Below are 27057 nucleotides of genomic sequence, written 5' to 3'. Positions count from 1 at the left end.
CAAGCAGATGTTCCTTTCGCTTAGGGACCAAATCGGTTATATAAAAAATGCATCATTCATTCACCAAACTGAGGCTAGTTTGGCTTTTAAGATGACAAACCCACATTATATATATTCCCCTCTGCGGACAATAGTATGTAAAAATCCAATCAAGATGCTTTTCATTGGTTCTACAGGCTCTGCAGCACCCATAAATGATGTTAATTTGACCATCTTGATTACAAAATGCTTGTTCAAATAAACTCTTAGTTAAATGGTATAGAGCCATTGCTTTACTATCATTACAACTAAGGTAGGGAGCAGACTTTTGCAAAAAGGTATTTGATTGAAGTAGAATTCGAATAGATACGATCAGGTACCTGATAATTTTTGAATCTCCAAGACATTGGCTTTTTCTTTGTTTTTCCTTATTTTATTAAGCATGAACCAATTCAGATCAAAACCACTATGAATGGGAAGGGCAGGGATTTAATAACAAAAACAAACATACACATTCCTAAATTTGGGGGAAGACCATGCACAGTAGGGGCTACTATCCTTTTTATTCTAGATCTAAAAGTGCAAAGACAGATACACGTGATCTTGATTTTTTTCTCCTCTTCCTTTTTTTTTCTTTTTTCTCATTTTAGTATTTTAATTTTTGTAAAATTGCTGTTTGTTCATTTGTGTGTGTCTGTGTGTGTGAAAGGGTGGGAGAGAGGGAGGGAGGGAGGGAGGGAGAGAGGGAGGGAGGGAGAGAGGGAGGGAGGGAGGGAGGGAGAGGGGGAGGGGGAGGGGGAGGGAGGGAGGGAGGGAGGGAGGGAGAGGGAGAGAGAGAGAGAGAGAGAGAGAGAGAGAGAGAGAGAGAGAGAGAGAACAAGAACACATAATAGCTTCCTGGGAACAATCCCTAGTTGAATTGAAATATGTGTTTCAGACATTTTGGTCTATGAGTTGAATTGTTCTGTTTTAGTTTCTACAAACTAAAAAAAAACACCTCAATCATTCTGAGCACATGAACTGGGAAGGAAAAGCGAGAAGAATGGGGAATAGTTAACACCGAGTTGCTTCTTTGGCAACAGAATAGGTAAAAATTCTCAGAATCCATGGCTGAGGAAGGGAAGAAAAGATTGAGAGAGGAGGGGAGGGGAGATATCCCACTCCGAGCCCTGAGTGGAGGGGAGGGAAAGATGGAGGACAAGATATGGGAAGAGCAGCTTTGCCTTATTTGCCCTGTGAGCTCTCCATATTTTGTTTTATCTGAAAATCAGAACATCTCATATGTCCTTATTTCTTCCAGAGCAAGGCTGATACCAAACAGTTCAATAGAACCTCTGGACTACAATGTTTTGTTTCAAGTCACAAGAAAACACTTTCCACTTGGTCTATATGTCATTGTGCGCTGAAGTAAAAATTCAACAAGGTTTTTAATTATGATTGGGGGGGTTGGGTTTTTTTTTTTTAAAAGAACACGGATGCCAATTTGGCTACAATTTCCACACATGGACAAAATCCCACAAATCAATCCAGCTAAATATTCATCAAGTTCGAATTGTTAAGAAAAGGGTCTGATTACAGATCCTTTGACCCTGATGGCATGGATGCCTGTACAAATCCACCCGGTTTACAGATGGTGGGTGACAGTTTTGACAGCGCCAGTCTCCTGTTGCAATGCTGAGCTGTTAGCGCTTGAAAAAAGTTGCATGAACCAGATTTTAGGTAGATGCATGATACGTCCCTGATGAAGTTCCATATTTGAATGTAAGACAGGAACATATGAAATAGGAATCTTACCTCAGGACTTTTGCGATTCTGTAAAATCTGCTTATCAGTTTCTTTAGTAGCAAAGTAGCGAGTGCACCCACGATTTAAATACTGTTGTAAGACAAAAAAGTTCACCAGTCAATCAAAAGCTCAGCAAAAGTGATGTTCAATATTAGGCTTTAGTAGCAGAACTACCCGTTGCTTTCTTTTTCTTGAGTCTCCTTTGGGAGCTGATATCTATAGAGTGTTACATTTGCTAAGGTTCAGAAACACTGTTCTAGGCATTCAAATTCAGATTCAAACACTTACCCTGTTTCCCTGAAAATAAGACCTCCCTGGATTATAAGGCCAATCGGGGCTTTTGAGTGCATGTGCTAAAATAAGCCCTCCCCTGAAAATAAGCCCTCTCCAAAAAAAATATTGCAACACAGCAGCAACCATGAGGTGACCATGCTCACTACCTCCTGCACCTCAAAAATAATAAGGCCTCCCCGAAAATAAGGCCAAGCGCTTATTTCACGGATGAAAAGAAAAGAAAATTCGGGGAAACATGGTAGTATTATCAAAAGTCACATTTAATGCCATAGTGTTCTTCAATGAGAGAGAAGCAAAGGCAGCGTTTTTCCAGGGTCACTTCTCTGAGAAATCCTAAGGAGACTAGAGAATTTGTTTCAAGTTAACCATAGTTTCATATTAACTCAGAATGAGAATCCTGATCACTGATCAACCTTAATCATGGTTTGTAAAAACAAGAGAGAAGCATACAGTCCAGTGTGAAGCCAGCATATTGTAAGTCTGGTTAAAGTAAACCAAGGTTGCCAGGCAACACTGCAAAATGTGAACAAAAGCTAAAATCTTAAATAATATTTGTGGCAATATATCAAAAGCAGCAGGTATGTGATAAATCAGTTTATTATAATATTCTAACATATCTAATACTATCCAAAGTTACCGCCTTACATATTTATTCCAGAATGTAAGACAGAAATATATGATAAGGTGCCTTTCAGATGTTTGGGGACACAATTACATACGATTGAAGCAGCAGAGTCAAAAGTCACAGACTTGGGCTGCTGAAGTTCATAAGCTCTGGAGACATCAAGCTGATTGCTCTTTGCACATATAGATCGTTCTTGACTTACAACCACAAATTGAGCCCAAAATTTTATGTTGCTAAGCAGGACAGTTGTTAAGTGAGTTCTGCCCCATTTTTATTGTATTGTATTGTATTGTATTATTTGTATGCCGCCCTTCTCCGGGAGGACTCAGGGCGGCGAACAATTCAAGGGGAAAAAAAGGGGGGAACATAAAAGACAAAATACAAATAATAAAAGTAGACAACAGTCGCACAACTATACATGTCGAGAGGGGAGGGAACTCATCACCTCCAGGCCTGCCGGCAAAGCCAGGTTTTGACGGCTTTTCGGAAGGCCTGGAGAGCGGTGAGGGTCCGAATCCCTGCGGGGAGTTCATTCCAGAGGGCCGGAGCTGCCACAGAGAAGGCCTTCCCCCGGGTAATAGCCAGGTGGCATTGGCTGGTAGATGGCACCCAGAGGAGGCCAACACTGTGAGATCTAATGGGTCTGTGGGAGGTAATTGGCAGCAGGCGGTCTCTCCAGTACCCAGATCCAATACCATGAAGGGCTTTATAAGTTACGACTAGCACCTTGAAGCGTATCCGGAGACTGATCGGTAACCAGTGCAGCTCGCGGAGGATAGGTGTAACGTGGGTGTACCGAGGTGCACCCACAATCGCTCGCGCGGCTGCGTTCTGGACGAGTTGAAGTCTCCGAATACTCTTCAAGGGCGGCCCCATGTAGAGCGTACAAATCCTTGCCGTATGACATTTCTTGCCACAGTTGTTAAGCGAATCACTGCAGTTATTAAGTTAGTGACGTGGTTGTTAAGTGAATTTGGCCTTCCCCACTGACTTTGCTTGCCAGAAGGCTGCATAAGGGAATCAGCATAACCCCAGGACGTTGCAACCGTCAGAAATATAAACCAGTTGTCAAGCATCCGAATGTAAATTACGTGAACATGGGGATGCTGCAACAGTCGTAAGTGTGAAAAACAGTCATAAGTCCCTTTTTTCAGTGCCATTGTAACTTTGAATGGTCACTAAATGAACTGTGGTTAGCCAAGGACTACCTGTATATGACAAAATGATTCAACCATGTTTGGTCCGAAATCAAGCTTCAGCACAACAGATTCATAGATCCAAACTTATAATATAAGGTCTTTTACAATCCATTAGTCACATTGATTTGAATAGACCTGCTGTAAGTGTTTCTGAATCCAGTCTACTATAAGTAGTTAACATGAATTTTCAGTATGGTAATACTTAAGATCAACTTACCCTAAAGTTATCTGGTGAACCTAAATATAGTTTCTCCCTTATATTTTCAGGGGCTCCAGCACAGAGCCTATAGAATATGTGGTAATTCCTTTCTTCCGGGCCTTGAACACAAATCCTGGATTTCTCTAGGAGATAATGTGACACAAATCCACCAACAACTGAATTCTAGGGTAAAAGAGAGAGAGAGAAAAAGCAAAATTTTGATTCCAAAGCACAAACCCATGCTCCTTTAATGATATGTACTTTCTAATCCATATAGTTTCTTGCATACATTTACAAATAAAGGAAATGTTTAAATGATTTAATGTTAACTTCACTAGACCAGAACTGCAATTTGGTTAATCTCTTGGCATGACTAGACAGTTCCTACAATTTCCTGCCAGCATGATCAAAGTCCCAAGCTGGCAGAGGCACAGACCAACATATCTAGAGGACATCAAATTGAACAAAGATGCTTTATGCTAATTATGGTTTATAATTCAGATTTATTTTCCTGACTTTTCTCTATTTTTCCTATTGGCAATCAAAATTTTAATGAGTCGAGTTATAGCTAGAAGATATGAGATTGGAGATGATGATGATGATATGCAATTGATATTATAAAACTAATTTTGTCTTTAGATTAGGGATCACTGAATTCTTAAACTAAATTTAAAAGAATTTTTAAATTACAAGCAATATATTGTAATCCAAAATGGACTACCACATGTGACATGCCTAGTTTAATGAAAAGAAAGACTAGGGGTGATATGATAGCAGTGCTCCAATATTTGAAGGACTGCCACAAAGAAGAGGGAGTCAAGCTATTGTCTAAAGCACTTGAGGACAAGACAAGAAGCAATGAATTAAAACTCATCAAGGAGAGAAGCAACCTAGAACTAGGGAGAAATTTCCTGAAAGTTAGAATAATTGATCAGTGGAACAACTTGCTTCCAGAAGTTGTGGATGCTCCAGCACTGGAGGCTTTTAAGAAGAATTAGGACAAATTTGTCTGAAATGGTGTAGGGTTTCCTGCCTGAGCAGGGAGTTGGACTAGAAGACCTCCAAAGTCTCTTCCAACTTTATTATTCTATGTATTCTATTTATTCTGTTTACATAAAAGTGTCTTGAACAAGTGATCCACACAGAAGGGCCCAAAGAAAATGCTATATGAGCAGTAGGACCTATCAAAAGAAGAAGATAAGAAATTCCACCATAGATAAAGAAATATAAATACCTTTTCATTGAAGTGAATTTCTACAAATTTTCCAAAACGACTACTATTATTGTTACGAACAGTCTTTGCATTTCCAAATGCTTCTAGTAGTGGATTGGCTATAAAAAAAAATGAAACAAGATTAGCAAAATTTTAATAAACAAAACTTGGAGAAAAGCATGTTTTAATATCCAAAACAGAGAAAGGAAGACATAAACCTAATCCTAACCCGTTCTACCCACTGAAAAATGGGACCTGAGAGGTGGAAGATCTTTGCAAACCGTCTGAAATAATGGGTGTTAATAAAAATGTTGACTAGCATTATATTTTTCTTAATATGAGAAAAACCATCTTATGAACCAAAAGCTCATACAACTACTTCTGTTGCATGTGTGAAGAAACAAAAGCTGCTCTCAACATTTAAAGATACAAAAAGTTCCTTCAGATTAACTCTACTCTGGGTAACCTCATGGAAATATCCATACTGTATAGTTTTCTTCATTAAAATATGAGAATGGTTTATTATTACTTTCTCTGAGATGTTTTTGTTTAATTTCACAAACTAGCCTACAGCTCTTCATGTTCTCCCAGCTTTTGGAGATGAGCTAAAGTTACTTAGCATTGAGTATCAGATGACTAAAGCCTCAAAACCTGAAGGGAAGAAGACTCTCTGTTCCCACTAGGTAAGGGCAACAGTTTGAATCCCAATCACTGTATAATCTTGCTAGAATTTTTTCCACTTAAAAGATTACCCTTTGCTGTTTCCTAATATTAACAGCTGTTAAAATATTTCACTGAAGTATTTTAACAGCTGTTAATATTTTACTTCACTAAATAGTTTTCAAATAATATTAATATTAAATCAAACTGAGTTGTTTGGAAGTGCATTAAATAGCTCCAAGTTAACTGTTCCATGTTAATAAAATAATCCTGAATTATCTCGTAATACATATTCCATGAGCATGTGTGCATGCAATAAATCAACCCTAATTTACAGTTCAAGCAAAAATTCAAGAAAAGGATGGTTAAGATTTTGGCATTAGACCAGAGAACATGCATATTGGGGGTGCCCAAAAAATGAAGTAAACAACAACAAAATAATCCACATGTAATAATCTGGTCAATGCAACTAGAGACAAATCACAAAGCACATACATTTCCGTTCTGGAAAGCAGAAGATGATACTAAATTAGCTATGGGTCCTGTGACCCCTCAGGCCAAGGAAATTGCCAGATGCTGAAGAAGATAGTTGTGAACCTTTGGTGCTGCAGCCTTAGGACACAGATATAGCCAGTGGCTTTAGAACAGGGGTGTCAAACTCGATTTCATTGAGGGCTGCATCAGGGTTGTGTTTGACCTTGGGGGCCTGGGGTGGGTAGTGGCAGGGTGGGCGGGACCAGCTCGACATCACTCGTGTCGGAGGTGCCTGTGGTCACCCACGTGCTCTGCCAGCGAAAACAGGCTCCTGAGGTTCATTTCAGCTGTGATGGCCTCCTGCAACCCTCTGCCAGTGACAACAGAGCTTGGGAGTGCCGCCCGTGGCTCTCGTGAGCTCCGTTTTAGGCTGCAATGGCCTCCTGCAACCCTGTGACAGTGAAAACGGAGCTCGGGAGTGCCGCCCGAGCTTCGTTTTCACTGACAGAGGCACTGCGGGCCAGATCTAAGCACCCCGCAGGGCGAATCCAAGCCCTGGGCCTTGAGTTTGACACCCCTGCCTTAGAACCAGAAAATGCCTGGAGGCAATCCAGATTATACTGATTCAGCTTAGTCCCCACATCACTCAGCAGCAGAAGACAGGAATATTCTTAAGCAAGCGTCCTTGCAAGTGAGCTACTAAAATAAACATTGATAAGCTTAAGGACATGGTCATTTGTATTGGAAGGTGACTTCTACAGAGTGTATGTAGACAAATGTATAATGGGAACAAACCAACCTTTGTGGTTAAAACTCTCATAATTCCTAGCCAGCCCTCCTCACTAAAATACCTGGGAATTCTGGAGTCCCATGACAATTTGAGATGTCAGACTGGAGAAAACTGGCATGAGCTATATGATCACGCTAACCTATCAAGACTATTCATTGCCATTCCACATCTACCATCAAAACTGCCTCATTTATTGAGCAAACTGAAGAAACACTTATATAGGTAGTCCTCAACTTATGACTACAACAGGGGACCAGAATTCCATTGCTAAAGCCAGGAAGTTGATAAGGGAGTTGCACCCGATTTTACAATTTTTTTTTTACAAGGCTCTTAAGCAAATCACTGTAGTTGTTAAGCAAATCATGTGGTCATTAATCAAATCCGGCTTTTCCCATCGACTTTGCTTGTCAGAAGCCAGCGGGAAAGGTTGCAAATGGTGATCACGTGATTCTAGGAAAGCTGCAACCATCGTAAACACATGCTGGCTGCTAAGCGCCTGATTTTGGATTGCTTGACCATGGGATGCTTGTAAATAGGCATAAATGTGAGGACTGATCATAAGTCACTTCTTTCAGTGCCATTGTAACAAATGGTTCTAAGTTGAGGGCTAGCTATATTTTGCCGTAGTGGCAGTAGAAATCTATTTAGCTACACCTTCTTGAATAAACAATTCTGCCATTCTCAAATTTTTTCGGTTGGGAACAGAGGACTAACTTTGTATGCAATGCTTGATTTTCAACTCAAAACTGATCATTTAGTCCCATGAATGCACGTCCCTCTTGAGGGGGAAGACATATAGTATTATGTAACTAACATAGTATTAGAAAAGGAATTGGCCATTAAGGAGGTAAAGCTAAGGTTAAAAAAGAAACTATTTCTGAATTTGTAAATCATAAAGATAAATACGGATTCCTGGGGTGTGGGGGAGATTGTGTGTGTGTGAGAGAGTGTTTTGATTGTCTGTAACAGTTAAAGCAAGTTGAGTTGGCAAGTGACCTTTCAAACTATCCAACTTGCCAGGAAAATGCACAGAACTGCAACACAAAGATTTGATGGTTACAGGTACAAACACATATATACACGCACTACAAAAAGGCTTGGTGAGTAAGTCCTTCTGTAGGAATAATGCATCCATGCAGGTTAAGATGTGCTTAAAACAAAAAATGGGAGCAAATGTGTATTAAGAGCAGATGGCCTGGATAAGGCATTTATTTCAAGCTTCCCCATCCCCAAAATGAAATACCTACGGGTACCAGTGTTGGGAATGCAGCTTCAGACACTATGCCCAATGGTCAGCCACTTTCATAGATGCCATGGATAATGGAATACTTATATATTTCCGCTGTAATTAAGCAATATCATTCTCAATTATTTTCCTGGAAGCACTGCTTTGCAGTAAGCCCTGGCTGTGAAGTCCATCAAAGGAAGATTGCTCAGGCTAAGCTAGTCCTTCGTAGCCTCAAAGCATTTTGCCACTGAGCAAGGAAACATATCATAGACCTTGCATTTCTCAAACAACGCTCCACTCATTCATCTGAACCCACATACAAACACACGCACCATTGATCTATAAGCTCCACTACAGTTTAATAGCTCAGCTGACTACTTCGGACAGAATGTATTTACTTTTGTCACAAAGTAAAGAATTGTAGTGCCATAAGGGAAGGAAAAAGTAATGGAATTCTTTCCTTCTTTATTATATAGCTTCCTTTCTTTTAAGGCCTTGATACCGGCATAAGCTATTGTTAACATCCCGCTTCTGATCCCAAAGTAAGCCACTAAGATCAGTGCTTTCTGAACTAAGTCCCATTTCAAATAACTTCTTCAAAGAAATGGCAAACAGCACCATGCTTCTTGTATTAGAAACTGTTTGCAGGTAAGCAATTCTTACGAAGACATTAAGGGAACAGATAGGGTCAACACAATACTTTGCTCATCAGCAAATACATTCGACACACAGAAAAGGCTTCCAAGAGAATCGGGTAGAAAACGCGCCTTTAAATTCAGAAAAAAAAAGATTCCGTCTCCTCATGCTCGTGGCAAAGACTTGACACAAAAGCTTTCTAGATGTCTCCAGTGGTCGCCTGATTCACCACGTTTCTCATTCCACAACAAAACTGGGACCACATTGCAAGATGTGCTGGCAAAAATCTTCCAGCAGTGCTTGCATACATACAGTTGCCCCAGAAACATGTTCTCCTTATGCTGGCCTTATTTTCAAGCCTCTGTTTTCTAAAGAAACTAGAAAAAAAAGATTTCAAGGATGGGTAATCTGAGATCCCCAAACTTTTTTTTTTTTTTGGTCCCTGGAGCCCGTTGCAATACACTCATGAAAAAAAATCAATAGTGTGATTTCCTGCCATTCAGGGAAACAGGAAACTTGCAAAAATGGTACTGTGAACCGTAAAAGAAACCTAATCCTTTTTAAAAGGAAAAGAAAAGAAATATTAAATCTGTCTCCCCACTGAAGAAAAACAAAAAAGAAAAAAAATTAAATCTACTCCCCATCCCACCCTGTTCTCCCAAAATGCAATAGCAATTCTCATCTTCAAGAAAAGTTACATTTAGGCCCTCTCTTCTGCACAGATATTTTATAGAATCAAAATCTTGTATCTTGCTTTTCTATCAAGAGGCAACACAACAGAGCACTTACATTTTTCAGTCTAGTAAGATTTGAAATGTCATACATTACAAGCCTTTCACTTACAGAAATGTAATGAATATGACATTTGCTCCTTAAGTAGACACAATTAATGTACAAAAATAAATTTAAAGGTAAATATGAATACCTTCTACAATCCTGTCATCAATATCTTGTCCACTACCATAAGATTCAGTCAAATACCTATAAAGAAAAAAAATATTTAGCAATTTTTGGAAGAGTCTCTACTCAACTTTTAATCATACAGCATAAGATCCCTTGTAATGAAATGAGCTGTATATAAATTTATTTATTTGTAACCCATCTTTTTATTATTTTGAGAAATACTGTATTTTTCGGACTATAAGACGCACCAGTGTATAAGGCGCACGCAAGATTTCGAAGAGGTAAGTAAGAAAAAAAAAGTTTTTGCCTTCCCTCAGGCCTCAACAGCATTCTGCAGGCTTCAGCAGGGCTGGGATAAGCAAAAATGCCTCCGTTGGGATGAGGGGGTGGGGGATGAGACCAAAAAAGGCTGTATTCGGTGTATAAGACACACCAACATTTCTGTGCTCTTTGGGGGGGGGGTGCGTCTTATACTCCGAAAAATACGGTAACAGATTGACTGGCCCAAAGTCACCCAGCTGGCTTTTATGGCTAAAGCAGGACTTGAATTTGAGATTTCTTGCTTCCTAAACTGGCGCCTTAACCACTAAATTGGCTTAACCAAAGTACCATTACCTTTCTGACCACTGAGAAACCGAGGAAATTATTATTTTGTTCATCCTTTTATAGGCAAGAGACAGTGTTGCTTTTGGGATAGGCCTGCTGTGAGTTGTTCTGACGTCCCTTCTCTTTTCCAGAATGTTTGGTGTTCCTATCAAGTTTTAAGTGTAATACAAGTGAAAGAAATTAATCGGGCAGTGTAGCTTTTGTATTTTTTTATTGTTTTTTTTTTCGTCTTCTTGTGCCATATCCATCATCAAACGTTGGCGTTCATCTCCTATTTTTGTCAACAGCCGCGTGAATGCTGCTGAGTTTTCTCCAAACCAGTCCCTTAGGTTTTGAAGCCATGATGTTCTTCTTCTGCCTGGTTATGGGTCTTGGAAAAATCTGGAAACAAGATATCTCTACAAGAGATCTGCTAGTCTTTAGAAAGTTGATCAAAACATGGCTATTTTCCTAGACCTCTGGGCTTAGGTGATTAGTGACTCCTATTGGATGGGGGGTTTTTTGCCTATTCCATTCAATTTACCATTGACTGAAGTCACATCTGAGTTATGGATGGATGATTGGGTTTTATTCCTTGTTAATGTTTATTAATCTTCGCAGAATCACACTGGTTGAGTTGTGCGGAGACATAAATTCTTGACATAAACAAACAAGCATTCATCAGCTCTGTTATGGGACTTCTTTATATTTAAAATGTGTTCATATTTCACTCACAATTGTTTTCAGTATCGGAAGCAAATCTATTATGAATTCAAGATGTTTGGATTAAAATGACTGCACTTGAACGATTCGTTCAACTAAAACGCTTTCAGATAAAGATACAAACCGTAAAACAAATTTAGTATTTTCTGTCTTGCCAGCTCCTGATTCACCAGACACGATGATCGACTGACTCATCTTGAGCACTTTCATGTCGCGGAAGGCTTTGTCAGCTGAGGTAAATATTGAAGAAGACAACAAAGTAAGTTTCCAACAGAACAGAGATCAATATTTTCATTACTTTGGGAAGCTCTGTGATATTCTATTGTAAACATTTGAAACACAAAAATAAATATATTTTCCTTTCCCAGTATACAGCTACCTATATTCCTTGAATGAAAAGAAACAGTGACAACAAAGGATTTGCGTAAAATGCTGACACTACATAGGTAATCCTCACTTAACAATCATTTGTTTAGTGACCATTTGAAGTTGCAGCAGCACTGAAAAAATTGACTTATGACCGTTTTTCACACTTATGACTATTGTAGCGTCTCCGTGGTCATGTGATCAAAATTTGGATGTTTGCAACTGGCTCATATTTTTGACGGTTGCATGTCAACCGTGATCATCTTTTGTAACTTTCTGACAAGCAAACTCAATAGGGAAGCCAGCTTCTTTACTAAAAACAATGGCAAGAATCGTCATAAAATGAGACAAAACTCACTTAATAACTGCCTTGCTTAGCAACAAAAAATTGCGGTCCTAAGTCAAGACTAGCTGTTCAGTATTACCACAGCACCCTCCTTAAGACACCAAGTCTTAGAGCATTAAAGGTGTATAGCTCGGCAGTTCAAGACCAGAGGGCCACGAGACGGAGTGAACCAGCTCCTGCCAACCTAGCACTTCGAAAGGAAGTAAATGCAAGTACATGCATATGTTCCACAAAGGGTGAGTTCCAGCAGTCTTTACTACCGGTTCTCTTGTGTGCGCACTTTGCTCATGAGCGCTAGATGTGTGCATGCGTGCTGGATGTGTGCTGTGCATGCACCCACAGTTCAATTAAAATTGTTCTGTGCATGCGCAGAACTCAAAAACAAGATGGCGGTGGTGGTTGGGGACTGGTTCAGAGGCACGGCAGCCCTGGGTCGCTGCTGGTTCCAGAGACCCAGGGCGCCATACCACTACCGGTTCAGCCAAAACGGGCCGAACCAATAGGAACTCACCGCTGGTTCCACATATAAGCACGTGGGAAGGTAACAATACTCTGTGTTGCAGTGTGGTGTTATGCTGGCCACATGACTGCAGAAACATCTCTAGGCAGCATTGGTTCAAGAAATAGAGATGAGCACAGCCTCCCTAAGGTCGGTCACAACTGATAAACACCCACAGGGACATCTTACTCTCCTAAAAGTAATCAATATGCATATAGATTGGAGTCTTAAAAGCAAACTGCAATCCAAGCAACCATTTTAGACAAAATAAAAGCTACAGAAAATAAAAGCATTGACACATTGGAAGTCAGAGAAATGTGTTCCTTACCAATTGCATAGACATGAGGCGCCAGCGTCCCTAGTGACTTGCCTTGATACTTTTTAATAACATCTAATGAATAAAGTTTTGGTATATCAAAGTAAGGATTCACTGCTATCAGGATGTTGGCTACATAAGTCTGGAAAGAAAACCCACAACAAAATGTGTTATAATCACATGGATTTGGAATTTCTGTTTGTAAACTTTGGAGGCCTATTACCACAGGGTTCAAGGTATTCCCCTGAGGGAATGTTCAACACACTTCCCAGGTCAATTTCTTGAAGTCAGAACCAAATCACAGTTGCAGTTTTTATTTTATTATTGTAATATTGGTTTGATAATTTAAAACAGCATCATTTCTTATGCTGATAAATTACAGTGTAAAAAGTCACTGAATACATAAGGCTATGTTTTGTAAAGCCCTTTAAAATAAATTATTATCAATGCTGTTAGTTGTGATTTTTATGTAGTGTACGCTTACAATTAGGTGCAATGCAAGTAAATCAATGACAAATTAATTAGTAGCAAAATTATTTTCACACAAAGCAAATTTAGCACGTCTGCTCATTTTTCAAGGATGAACTGTGTGATTGAGTGGATCTTAAAATTATGATCAACACAAAATTACACATATTATACAGTGACTTATTTTTCTTTTAAAAAAACAACAATGAAAAAGAGCAATGCGCCTACGCAAACATAATGGTAAGTCAGCATTTAAGAGGCAGGATTAAGAAAAAGAAATTAACGTAACTATTGTAACCCTGCTCCTGGCATTTCTTTCAGAAGTTTCATCCTTCTATTTCCCAGCTGGCATTTGTCAAGCAGATGGCAGGGACCGTGTGCAATTTAGACCGAATTTGTTACATATGATCAGGCAATCTAATAGCCCCATGAAATATTAAGCTGGCTGTTTGAGCTGGGAAGTGTCAGGGGTGATGCGGGGTTCTTCACTTGACAGAGAGGAAGGCAAGCATGCATATTTTGCTTTTCAATGTATTGTGGTCTCTAAAAGAATTGCGTGTAAGGATGAGCTATGCGTTATGTGCATAATGCACAATTTCAGTAGGTGTATTCAATAAAAACAGAATGCCCCCAAAATTGAAAAAAAATTAGACTAGTGGTTATGCAACTTTCCTGCTTCTTAATCAATTGAGCAATGACAGAGGGATTTTTTTTTTTTTTTATGAATTACTTCCATTCGCAAAATGAAGGTTTGGAGTAAATTTCTCCCCAAATTGCTTCGTGACAACAGATGGAATGAAAGTAACGCTAAAGCACTCGCTAAGTAGCTAGCAGCCTTGGAAACTTTAGAAATCCTGTGCATAGCAGCTAGGCAACAGGTCTCAAAAACCATACTTGTAGGGTCTGTTAATTTTTAATGTGAAATCTGCTTTTGTCAAAGAAACAAAGCAACACTCCAGTAACTGGATGTACCACATAAAAATGGTTTGATATCAAGATTGGTTCCACCACAAAACCGCGTTCGACTAAACCGCGCTCGACGAAACCGCGTAGCTGATGTCATCACAGGGCGACAACAGTGCGGAGACAGAAGCACGCTGTAAACGCTAAACCTAAAATTAACATCTAAACCTAAACCTAACCCCCCTAAACCTAACCCTAAACCTAACCCTAAACCTAACCCTTAACCTAACCCTAAACCTAACCCTAACCCTTAACCTAACCCTAAACCTAACCCTAACCCTTAACCTAACCCTAAACCTAACCCTAACCCTAACCCTTAACATAACCCTAAAGCTAACCCTAAAGCTAACCCTAAACCTAACCCTTACCTTAACTTGAATCGGCTTGCTTTCAAAGCGCTATTTAAAGCGCCCTTCTTTCTCCGCGCTCGCTGTTGTCGCTCTGTTGATGACATCAGCGACGCGGTTTAATCGGGTGCGCTTTAGTCGAGCGCGGTTTTGTCGTGCCACGATCAAGATTGTGCACAGTTGAAAAGGCCATGTCATAAAGCCTGTCATACAGTACAGAAAGAGTAATCTAAAGGCATGATAGATTAGTCTAGTTAATCTACTGGCCATCCCATAAGAAAATATTGGCAATGAAGAAGATCTGGCGGAAACCAATTCAATCAGTCAGGAAAAAAGATTCTTCCTACTTCTGGCAAACTACCTGAGGACTAGGAAAACCAGTAGACACCCACCCTATTTCCCCAGTCAATTAAGTGTCAATTCAAGCTTGGGTGGAATATTTCAGAATGTTGTACATGATCATTGCTGGTAATATAAATGAGATCTGAGGTTTAAAATTGCCCCCCACCCACCCACCCAGCTCTGTACAAGAGTTAACCCTTAACTCATCCCTTAAGGACATAAGGCTCCAGATGTTTATTATGTTCTGTCAGTAATAATTCCATAATAAAACCAGATTCCCAGCTGGTGGGTGTCTCTGCTAGCCTCCGTGTTTATATTCATAGATTAGCACCCGTGTTTATATTCATAGATAAGACTAGTTATGTTCCAAAACATTGGGGGCCTGGAAAATATTGGCCTAATTCATAATAAAAACAATAACAATGATTCATGCAATTATACAGGCCTATTGGCCTTCTGCATGCAGTTAGCAAATTATATGCTAAGCAGTTAATCACAAATTCCAAGACTGGATAGAGGCATGAGGCATAATCCAAGAGGAGCAGCCAGGAGATCAACAAGAGACTACATTCTGGTGCTCTATCATCTTGCACAAAGATATATTCAAAAAAAGAATTCTTCTTTCTTTATGGCCTTTCTAGATTTAAAACATGCTTTTGACATAACAACCAGGAATTGCCTTTGGAAGGGGGGGGCAGTTGACAACTATCACCTCTTTCTGATACAGAAATTATACTCCAACAACTATTTTAAGAATGAAATACAACCCCCAAGAGTCCCTTCTCTAGCACAGTAGTGCAGAAAGGATTTGGACAGGGACATATTCATTTCCACTCTTTTTTCAAATTGTACATTCTTAATAATCCTAGACCCTTTACACTGATTATGCCACTATAATTTCACAAATCACCGTAAGGCTGGAAAGAGCAATAACAGTAATATTTTGGTAGATCCGCAGAACACCTGGTTCCCAGTTTTGAAACATCTAAAATTCTGGTCTTTGTTAAGAGAGCCACTCAACAGCTGGAGAGCAGAAACCTCCAGAAATCAGAGCATGTTATGGTATTGAAATACTGTACTGAAACACCTTGGAGTGGTTTTCCATTCTAAATGCACTTGAAACATATATCAGAATCACATAGCGAAGCTAATTTATGTCTAAAAGGGCAATTAAGCACTTCTTTTATACTTGGTAGAGGATAATTAATCCCTGCAGTATTAAAACACTGGCTCAAATCCTTTATGGGGCACAAAGTGGAAATTTATGCAAAGACAGATATACTGGAAACCGTGGCCATAAAATTTGTGAGATCAGTCCTTGCTGCACCCAAGGACAGCAAACACCCAGTTAAATCTTGCGACAGGAATGCCTGCAACCAGATAAGGGTTTGGAAGAAGTGGATACGTTACGGGCTGAAAATCCAAATCTTCCAGTTGAACTGACACTAGTTTTAATAAGATGGTTTTGCTTCTCCCTGGAAACAGGCTGTAGAGCAGGATTGGCTATTATATGGGCTTTCTGCACCATGCCTAATTTCTTTAGGACATGACCACGCCAAACAACCACGCCCAAGAATAAAGACGACATGGAGTTTCAGACTGAAGTTAATAGGCTGCCCTAATGTGGCAGAAATTGCACAGATAAGAGTGCTTGGGAAACAGGAAGATATCTACAAAATCTAACTTTCCCCAAGCTGATTTTTCAAAGCAGGAGTAACATCTTTCCATCCTCACAGGCAGATACTCTAAAAAGCTCATTAACTGGGCATACCTGCCCATGAGGTGACAGAGATCAAAGCCATTTTGCATGTATTTGCACTGTAAATTCCAAAGAGATGTCAGATCTGCTTATATTCTATTTCTAGTATGAAAATTTCCAGGAAGATCAGACAATTTCTATGAGAACCATCTTCTAGAAGATTCATAATACTTTATTACTTGTGCAGTAGCCAATTGCTATGTTGCTGCTGAAAATAAGGCACAGCTGGTTATACAAATAATTACTTCCGCTTTATTTATCATTTTAGGTTTAAAGGACTAGAATAACAGAGTTGGGAGGGACTTTGGAGGTCTTCTAGTCCAACCCCCTGCCTAGACAGGAAATCTTACGCCACTTCAGACAAATAGTTATCCAACATTCTTCTTAAAAACTTCCAGTGTTGGAGCATTCACAACTTCTGGAGGCAAGTTGTTCCACTAATTAATTTTTCTAACTGTCAGGAAATTTCTCCTCAGTTCTAAGTTGCTTCTCTCCTTGATTAGTTTCCACCCATTGCTTCTTGTTCTACCCTCAGGTGCTTTAGAGAATAGCTTGACTCCCTCTTCTTTGTGGCAGCCCCTGAGATATCGGAACACCGCTATCATAGTACATAATACATACTATCCATTTTGTTTTTAGATGATATATACTATATCTTACTTTGTAGATTGTAATATTTTAAATTTACATTTGCACAGGTAATTGATGCACCAATACAGTAGCATATGTCTTCATTTTTATGTTATTTCATTTTTGTTATGTTAGTATTTTATTTCATCTATTAGATTTTACTTCGGTGTTGTATTTTTTTAAAAAAATTCACTGGTCATTGACCAAATAAACAATATATATTTCATATTTTCCTTTGTGACCAAAAACAAACCCCACCCATATTTTTCACAAGCTGTGGTGATACTTACATAAATTCTATCCTTGCTGTAGCGAACTCTTATATTATGTAAGAGGGTAGCTTCATTTAAATACATTAGGGAACCTACAATGAAAGCACAACGATAGTTTCGTAAGTACCATATATCCTGCCATTTTTCCTGAAAGAAATCTGTGACAGACTTAGAGGAGGTGAGATAAGGACTCAGGATCTGTGGCAGGCCTAGAGGATTATAGAAAAAATTCCAGAGTCTTTTCTTACTTTCTTCTCTTCAATCGTCTCTAATTCTTGGACAAATCTCTGCAGTTTTCCTAGCAAGGTTTTTTTTCCCCCTTGCCTCCTTTATAAGAGAAAGTGACTGGTCCAAGGTCACTTAGCTGGCTTTGTGCATAAGGTAGGCCTAGAACAGTCTTCCTGATAGATAGCAATAGCACTTAGACTTATATACAGCTTTACAGTGCTTCACAGTCCTCTCTAAACGGTTTACAGAGTCAGCCTATTGCCCCCAATAATCTGGGTCCTCATTTTACCGACTTCAAAAAGATGGAAGGCTGAGTCAACCTTGAGCCGGTCAGGATTGAACTCCTGCCTGTGGGCAAAATTTGCCTGCCATACTTCACTTTAACCACTGCAACTAGTCATAGCTAAGGCTAATCTGATAATGCTGCTCCTGCCAGTAGCATTCTTCTGTAGCATTCTTCATTCAGACTCAGCATGTTTCAAATGGAATCCTCTAAATACACAGAAGGCCAAACAAATCACCCGGGGGGGGGGGGGTTTCCATTCTGGGGAGGGGGGGCATCACCTAGCAACACTTATTCATTTGTGAAGGGCCTTGGCTCAAGCAAGCAGCTGGGTTTTGGCAACCCAGAGCCCCTGCCACCTCACTTAACATTTACATGGCTCACTTACAATTATCCTCCACCTCCTTCTTACTGTCCTCCTCTGCGGGAAAGACTTGGTTGATAGCAGCAAAAATGGTCTGTCAAAGAAAAGGAGATATAAGTTATTGGTTTATGTGGGAAACTGAAGAAAGCCTTATTATTGGAAGTAATATGCAATCAAGCACCTTCATGTAAATTTGCAGGAAGAGAAGTTTCATGCGCAACAGCTCAGCTTTCCTACAAGGATATAGCCATAGCAATAGCACTTAGATTTATATACCACTTTCCAGTGCTTTACAGCCCTTTCTAAGCAGTTTACAGGATCAGCAAATTGCCCTCCCCACAAAAAAAATCTAGGTCCTCATTTTACCGACCTCAGAAGGATGGGAGACTGAGTCAACCTTGAGCCGGAGAGAATCAAACTCCTGGCAGTCGGCAGAATTAGCCATACAATACTGCATTCCAACCACTGCACCACCACAGCTCTATAATGCAGGAAATGCAAGCATGCATTTTCAGGAGTTGTCAGTGAAATATAAAAGTCAGGGATGGCAAATATATGGAACACCATATTTAGGATCAAGAGAAAGTTTGCTACTTGATGAAGTCACCTTAAGCAACAAATAAAAAAAGAAAGCCTCTCAGCTGCACCTGACTCCCGGTGATCATTTGAACATTACCATGTATGGTTTTTGATGATGATGATTCAAATTGGTTTGCCAACGGCTTCTTCTGCAAAGATAATTCACTTCTCAGTTGAACCCACTACCCTAGCACTTCCCTGTAGTCTCCTATCCAAGAATAGCTAGGCTCAACATTACTTACCTTCAAGCCTAGAAAACCAGATAGGTCAGTGTTTCTCAACCTTGGCAACTTGAAGATGTCTGGACTTCAACTCCCAGAATTCCCCAGCCAACGAATGCTGGCTGGGGAATTCTGGGAGTTGAAGTCCGGACATCTTCAAGTTGCCAAGGTTGAGAAACACTGAGATAGATACTGCCACTTGCTGCAATGCTGCACAATCCTATGAAACTTATCACCCAAATCACTACTGAGTACTAACCGAGTTTTGACTTTATCTACGCTTAAACCATACTGTTTCTAACCAGTTCTTAACTATTCCAAAGTTTAAGGCGTCTAGTCACCAAGACTCCAAATTAGTGGTACATTTAATATTAGCTGGTTGGAGAGAAATGTTCCAGTCAGAATTTCAAGCTTTTGGCAAGGTAAAAGTGCTGTCTGATCCAATCATTCCCCTTGAACTTTTAGTCTGAAAAACAAGGTAAGCAATAGCAATAGCAGTAGACTTATATACCGCTTCATAGGGCTTTCAGCCCTCTCTAAGCGGTTTACAGAGAGTCAGCATATTGCCCCCAACAATCTGGGTCCTCATTTTACCCACCTCGGAAGGATGGAAGGCTGAGTCAACCCTGAGCCGGTGAGATTTGAACCGCTGAACTGCTGATCTAGCAGTAGCCTGCAGTGCTGCATTTAACCACTGCGCCACCTTGGCTAAATACAAGATTCTTGTATTTATATATCTCACCTTTATTGTTTTTTTAAAACAAAGAAATAACTCAAAAGCAGAAATCCTCCTGTTTTTACCTCAAAAAACAACCCCACGAGGTAGGTTGGCTAAAAGAAAGTTACTGGCCCAAGCTTTCTCTCGTGCCTAAGGAGGGACTAGAACTCACAGTCTCCCTGGTGTCTCCATCATTAGACCTTACACCCTTACTTTTGTAAGTGTGGCCCAATTGACACAGCATATACTACAGTGGTGGGTTTCAAAACAATTTTGAACCTACTCTGTGGGTGTGGCCTTCTTTGTGGGAGTGGCTTGCTGGCCATGTGACCTTGTGGGAGTGGCTTGCCGGCCATGTGTTTTCTTTCTCTCTCTATCTCTCTCTCCTTCCTTTTGTCTCTCTGTCCCTTTTTCCTTTTTTTCTTTCATCTCTCTCTCACACACACTTTTTCTTTCTTTTTTTCTTTTTTATTTCTTTCTTTCTTCCTTTCTTTCTCTTTCTTTCTCTGTGTGAGTCTGTGTGTGTGTGTGTGTGTCTGTCAGTGGTGGGTTTCCAAAATTTTTGGAACCTCTTCTGTAGGTGTGGCCTGCTTTCTGATGGAACCTCTTCTAACCGGTTCGGGTAGATTTGACGAACCGGTTCTACCGAACTGGTGCGAACTGGTAGGAACCCACCTCTGATCTACTATATACATAAGTATTTTAAAAAGTATAAATAAAGTAGTTATATCATTACTAATTCAGAATTTAGGAGTGTAATATCTAATACACACAAATTATCTGAAAAGAGACACTCCTGGAATTCAGAAAATGTTTTTCACTCCTCAGTTCCCATCCACCCTGCTAGAAATATGCAAAGTTCCACATTTCTCTAGTAATTATTAAGCCAGGACAACCAAATGACCCAGTCTTGATTTCCTGGCTATTATAGTCAGGGGCAGAGAACTTATCTCAATTTCCCTCTTTCTGAAATTCTGAAATGTTTCCTGAGAATTTACCATCATTTCTAAGATGCGAACCAATGAAAAGGGTAATACAAGTCTGTAAAGGCAGTCCTCAATTTATGTCCATAATTGAGCCCAACATTTCTGTTGTTGAGACATGTGTTAAGTGAGCTTTGCCCCGTTTTACAATCTTTCTTGCCACAGTTGTTAAGTGAATCACTGCCATCATTAAGTTAGTAACACAGTTGTTAAATGAATCTTGATTTCCTATTGACTTGGCTTGTCAGAAGGTCTCAAATGGTGATTACATGAGCAGAGGACTCCGTGGCCATCAAAAATATGAGTCAATTGCAAAGTGTCTGAATTTTTATCACTGAATCATGGGGATGCTGCAATGGTTGTAAGTGTGAAAAACAGACGTAACTCACTTTTTTCAGTGTTATTGCAACTTTGAACAGTCACTTAATGAACTGTTGTAAGTTGAGGATTACCTGTACAGCTAATTCAGATTTTAAAACTCGGATGTACTCCCAGCAGCAGTTCCCCATCCAGGAACAGCCACTTCTCTTGCCTGAAAAACCTAACATTAGTCTCTCTCTCTCTTACGTACGACGCAGGAAGCTGCAGCTCAGAGGTGGGCTCCTACCAGTTCGCACCAGTTCGGTAGAACCGGTTCGTCAAATCTACCGAACCGGTTAGAAGAGGTTCCACCAGTGGACCCGGAAAGCAGGCCACACCTACAGAAGAGGTTCCAAAAATTTTTGAAACCCACCACTGTCACACACACACACACACACACTCACACAGAGAGAGAAAGAGAAAGAAAGGAAGAAAGAAAGGAAGAAAGAGAGTGAGAGAGAGATGAAAGAAAAAAAGGAAAAAGGGACAGAGAGACAAAAGGAAGGAGGGAGAGAGAGAGAGAGAGAGAGAGAGAGAGAGAGAGAGAGAGAGAGAGAGAGAGAGAGAGAGAGAGAGAGAGAACACATGGCCAGCAAGCTGCTCCCACCAGGTCACATGGCCGGCAAGCCACTCCCACAAAGGAGGCCACACCCACAGAGTAGGTTCGAAAAAATTTTGAAACCCACCAGTGCTGCAGCTCCAAAAAACCACTGTCCTACTCGGTGCACTTACAGGATGATTTATCCTCCTTGAACCCGAACCCAACCATCGGTAATCATCGGTCAGCTCCTCAATTGAAAACAGCTGCCCACCATTTCTCTACCCTGGGGACAACGGCCTTCTGTAAAAAGTAGTATCACCTTCCATTGGAAGAAATTTGAAGCGGCTTGTGCAGATGAGATCCAAACAAGCAGGTGCAAAATTCATGAACCAATGAATTTGCCGAAAGCAGCCTCGTCTGTTATTTTAGAAGAAAAGACTTTTTAAAAAAAATTATACCACTAAATTGGGCAATTATAAACTGCATTAGGACATAAGGACTCCTGTATTGGGAATAGTTATTTGATTTATATCTCACTTTTTCCCCTCAGGAGGTCAAGATAGTATAAACAGCACTCCCTCCTACAACATTTCCCACAGTAACAATCTAGGGCACGGGTGTCAAACTCTATCATGTCACGTGGTATCGTGACGTTTTTTGCCCTTTGTGGAGCTGGGATGGGCATGGCCTGTGCATGACGCATCCAGCCCATGGGCTGCCGGTTCGACAGGCCTGATCTAGGGTGTAGGTTGGGGTGAGGGGAAGGCAGTGACCACCCCAAGAGTTTCTGCAGCTAAGAGAAGTCGTGAACCTGGGTTTCAACCCCTGCATCACTCTGGCTCTCAGTTCTCTCTTACAAAGACCCAGTGTACAACCTGAGGGTCCTTCTAGACTTACGACTCCTACTCAATGATCAGGTAACAGTTGTGGCTGGGAGGGTCATTGCACGGCTTTTTGTTATATGCAGTTGCGGCCTTTCCTGGATGGGAGACTCTGAGAGATTCATAGTCACTCTAGTTACCTCCAAATTGGACTACTATAATGGACGGTATACAAGGCTGCCCTTGAAAAGTATCCAGAAGATTCATCTGGTGCAAAATGCAGCTGCCCCGGCAGTTAAATGTGCTCCTAGAAGACTACATATGATACCTCTTCTCCTTGAGGTGCATTAGGTGGTGCAGTGGAGCCTCGGTGGAGCCTCGGTGGCGCAGTGGTTAGAGTGCAGTACTGCAGGCTATTTCTGCTGACTGCAATTTGGCAGTTCAAATCCCACCAGGCTCAAGGTTGAAACAGCCTTCCATCCCTCTGAGGTTGGTAAAATGAGGACCCAGATTGTTGGGGGCAATGGACCGTTGTCTTACCTGAACGGTAGTTCTCTGTGCACTGCGGGAGAATCCAAGCATGGGTTCAACTTCAGTTTGTCTGCCTGGTGATTGAGTTAATTTTAGAGTCTTTAGCCACGCCTCCTGGCTTGATTGCCTCAGTTTTTCTCAATGAAGACGTGGACCATACGAAGACTATGACAAGTAGCTGCATGTTCCAATTCGGTCATTGTCATCTGGATACAGACCCGGACCTTCGTGTGGTGTTGGATTCTCCCGCAGCGCACAGAGATGTACCATTCAGGTAAAACAACGGTCCTTCTCCTGTGTGCTGCTTGGGGAATCCAAGCATGGGATATACCCAAGTTTAATATGGGTGGGATAATGGATTGTCTGGAGCCCTGTCAGCTTCAGGGTTCGAAAGGTGGATTAATGAGAGCTTGCAAGACTAACGATAGATTCCAGGTTGGATAACGATGAATCGTAGGTGGTTGCACATTTGCTGCATCCCGGAGTAAAGTGTCTACCTGTGGATGTCTAGAAAGGGTGCAAGTGGAACCTGATCGCAAGATAGTGGATAAGGCAGCGACTTGCCTTCTAAGTGTGTTCGGGGTGAGCCCTTTGTCAAGACTGTGTTGGAGGAATTCAAGCACCTGGGGAATGGACACCGCAACAGGCTCGATGCAATAGGTGGATCACCACCTGCAGAAAGCGGCTCAGGTGGCATCATAGTTACGGGTTCGTAGAGTCATGTCTGGAAGCCTGTATGGTCTACCATCCCACCAAAGGTGGTTCCTATTTTTCTACTTGCATTTTTACATGCTTTCAAACTGCTAGGCAGAAGCTGGGACAAGTAACGGGAGCTCACTCCATTACATGGCACTAGGGATTCAAACTGGCGAACTGCCAACCTTTCTGATCATCAAGCTCAGCATCTTCGCCACTGAGACACCACATCCCTTCTAAGCATACATATCAATGCTTTATTTTAAAGTACTTTATAATTTTAAAAATCTCCCAAATCCAAAGAATTCTTCCCTAATGTCTGTCATATATTATCAGGCAAAGCTTGTTGAGAATGTCTTCTGAAATAAATTAACAGAATTAAAATACTCTGAGGCTTCCTTGGAATAAGAATGATTTTACATAGTGCTGCATTACTTCTAAGTAAACGTATTTAGAAGTAGGAAGGTAACATCACCTTCTTTCTCCCCTACATGAGATTACTTCCTTAGAGGGACACTAGACTTCACTCAGAGAGGAAGCCTGTAGCATCACCTCTTGACCTACATACTAAAATCCCCTCTATTTCATTGAGTTGAAAAATGTGAGCATTAGTTTTAAAATGTGTTTATTTTAAGCTCTTTCTTACACATTCAAAATAGAACACTGTCTTCTAAAGAAGCCTAGATTTGTACAGTAAGTCCATGGATTTTTTTCTACTTTATTTTCATCATGGACTACCGCTCTCCTCCACCAAAGTTGTCACAGAAGAGACCAGCTTTCCAAATTACTACTCTTACAAAGCATAAAGAAGTAACAGTTTAGCAGGCCCATCTAGGTTTGGGCCAGGCTACATGGACCAGGCTACATGTCATTCTTGATGATCATCATAGATGAAAATAGCAGTCTCGTTTATAAATCCCTCAGTAAAATGTGTATCTTTGAGCGTCTTCCTTAACTCAGATTCCCCAAGGCTTTTAAGAAGTTGCATTCACAATATATCTGGAACAATACATCAGGTCAGGAAATGCTGGTCTAGGGTTCTTATGACAACTCTGAGCATTCAATTATTTTCATGCCATCCACAGCATTACTGAGGGAAATGGAAGGCAAAATGTGATATCACAATATGAAGAAAGAGGGGAAAAAAACAAATGAACAAAGCATGGCTTCAGTTTTCAGTCACAATCGGACATTTATCTTCAGCTTCCCCAAGGATTCTATGCATAAATTAATGCAATCACACAATGTGCTGGTTACAGTTGTGAGGCAGTTAGCCACAAGGATAACAATAAGTCCTTATAAACTATATCTACTGTTACAACTTAAAGTCTTGTTTGATAGAGAAAGCCCCTTGATTTCGGACAGTGGGTTATTTAAAATATCAAAATAAATCACAACCATGATAAATGCATAAACCTGTTCAGTTTTCCAATGTCTGAAACCATGTTGCATCTCAAGAACAAATCACACAAACTAAGGGAAGCCATTATTTTTTTAAAAAAAACAACACCTTAATGAGCCTATTATGCTTGTGCTTATAACCTAATACATTTTCAAGCCTATTTCTGTCACAATACTTATACTTTAGCAGAATGAATTGCACCTAAGGTTGATTGTATTATTTTTCATTTTCTATTGAAAAGGATTCTAATGACTTTATTTTGTCTGCTCATTTGATGTTTTATGTTTCTTGAACAAATTGTTTTTACTGTTGCACAAATGCTTCAAAACATACAAAAAAGAAACCTAGTCATGGAATATCACCCCTCTTAAGACAACCATTTAATAGGCAACATTCAAATCTAAGCAGATGCTTTTGTGTGAATAACAAAACTTCTGTTATCTCTTCTGCACACCTTCAACTTACCCATTAATTCTCTAGATGAGGTATGATTGTGTTTTTTTTTTAATAAGACTAATAGCTTATTTAAACTCTTTTTTAAAAAAAAACAATATTTAGTATCGACAATCACATTAAATATAGGACTGGTGGGGAATCCTGTATTTTTAACTCAAAGGTGCTTTTTCAAAAGGCAGCTGGACTGTTTCTTCCTTGAGGAAAACGTTTCGCTTCTCATCTAAGAAGCTTCATCGGTTCTGGATGACAGAGAATCTCCACAGACATTTAGCGGGTATTCTTAAATTTTCAAAAAAAAAATATTTAAGGACAGTACAACCTTTTATTCTTCCCTTTTTCTTGGGTGGAGAAGATGAGATTAACAATAACATTTAGAAGCTTTGTTTCTCAGAAGGAAAAAAAAATATTGAGGCATGCAGTCCTCTGTTGTAACATTTCAAAGCAAAATAGCAAAACCTCAAACGTGCTATATTGTGATAATTATTTCGTCCTTTGTTCGTCTTTAAATGTCTTGAGTGCAGATCTGAATCTATATTTATAGGTTGCATTATTACCGAGGGACTTCTATTTATATCTGTGGTATTAGAGGTAAGATTTTTTCCCCCCTTCGGTTCAATCGTGTCTGATTCTTGGAGACTTTCAGACAAGTCTCTGAAATTTTCTAGGCAAGGTTTTTCAGCAGTAAGTAGTTTACCACTGTCTCCTTCCTAGGGCTGAGAGAAAGTGATTGACCCAAGTGATTGGTAGAGGGGATTCTAAAATGTATTAAAAAGAGTTGAATAAAGCAAGATGCACTCATTTTAAACTACCACCACCCACACAGAAACACCACAGACCACATTCAATAAAGCACCGACATTTTAATGACCCAAGGTCTCCCTACTGGCTTTGCACCCAAAGTGGGGCTAGAACTCACAACCTCCCAGTTTCTAGAGAGAGCCTCTAGAGAGCCGAGGTGGCGCAGTGGTTAAATGCAGCACTGCAGGCTACTTCAGCTGACTGCAGTTCTGCAGTTCGGCGGTTCAAATCTCACCGGCTCAGGGTTGACTCAGCCTTCCATCCTTCCGAGGTGGGTAAAATGAGGACCCGGATTATTGTTGGGGGCGATATGCTGACTCTGTAAACCGCTTAGAGAGGGCTGAAAGCCCTATGAAGCGGTATATAAGTCTAACTGCTATTGCTATTGCTATATTCTAGCCTGATGGTTTAACCACTACACCAAACTGGCCTCTATAAAATGTTTAATCGCTATTAAACAAAAGAGGCTTATTAC

General features: G+C 40.3%; 1 protein-coding gene across 1 annotated transcript in view; it reads right to left on the bottom strand.

Annotated features, from left to right (window-relative positions):
* MYO6 (myosin VI) overlaps nucleotides 1-27057 on the bottom strand; it is a 121579-nt gene that overhangs the window by 59290 nt on the left and 35232 nt on the right. The window contains exons 3-10 of the mRNA XM_032216291.1: nucleotides 18501-18570; nucleotides 17620-17693; nucleotides 12833-12962; nucleotides 11418-11523; nucleotides 10008-10063; nucleotides 5316-5413; nucleotides 4100-4264; nucleotides 1774-1854 (exon numbers count right to left, since the gene is read on the bottom strand). Coding sequence (XP_032072182.1) covers nucleotides 1774-1854; nucleotides 4100-4264; nucleotides 5316-5413; nucleotides 10008-10063; nucleotides 11418-11523; nucleotides 12833-12962; nucleotides 17620-17693; nucleotides 18501-18570 — 780 coding nt within the window. The remainder of the gene's footprint in view (nucleotides 1-1773; nucleotides 1855-4099; nucleotides 4265-5315; nucleotides 5414-10007; nucleotides 10064-11417; nucleotides 11524-12832; nucleotides 12963-17619; nucleotides 17694-18500; nucleotides 18571-27057) is intronic.

Source organism: Thamnophis elegans, chromosome 4 (genome assembly GCF_009769535.1).
Source record: "Thamnophis elegans isolate rThaEle1 chromosome 4, rThaEle1.pri, whole genome shotgun sequence".
Taxonomy (NCBI): Eukaryota; Metazoa; Chordata; class Lepidosauria; order Squamata; family Colubridae; genus Thamnophis; species Thamnophis elegans.
This window is presented reverse-complemented; position numbering and strand designations above follow the sequence as displayed.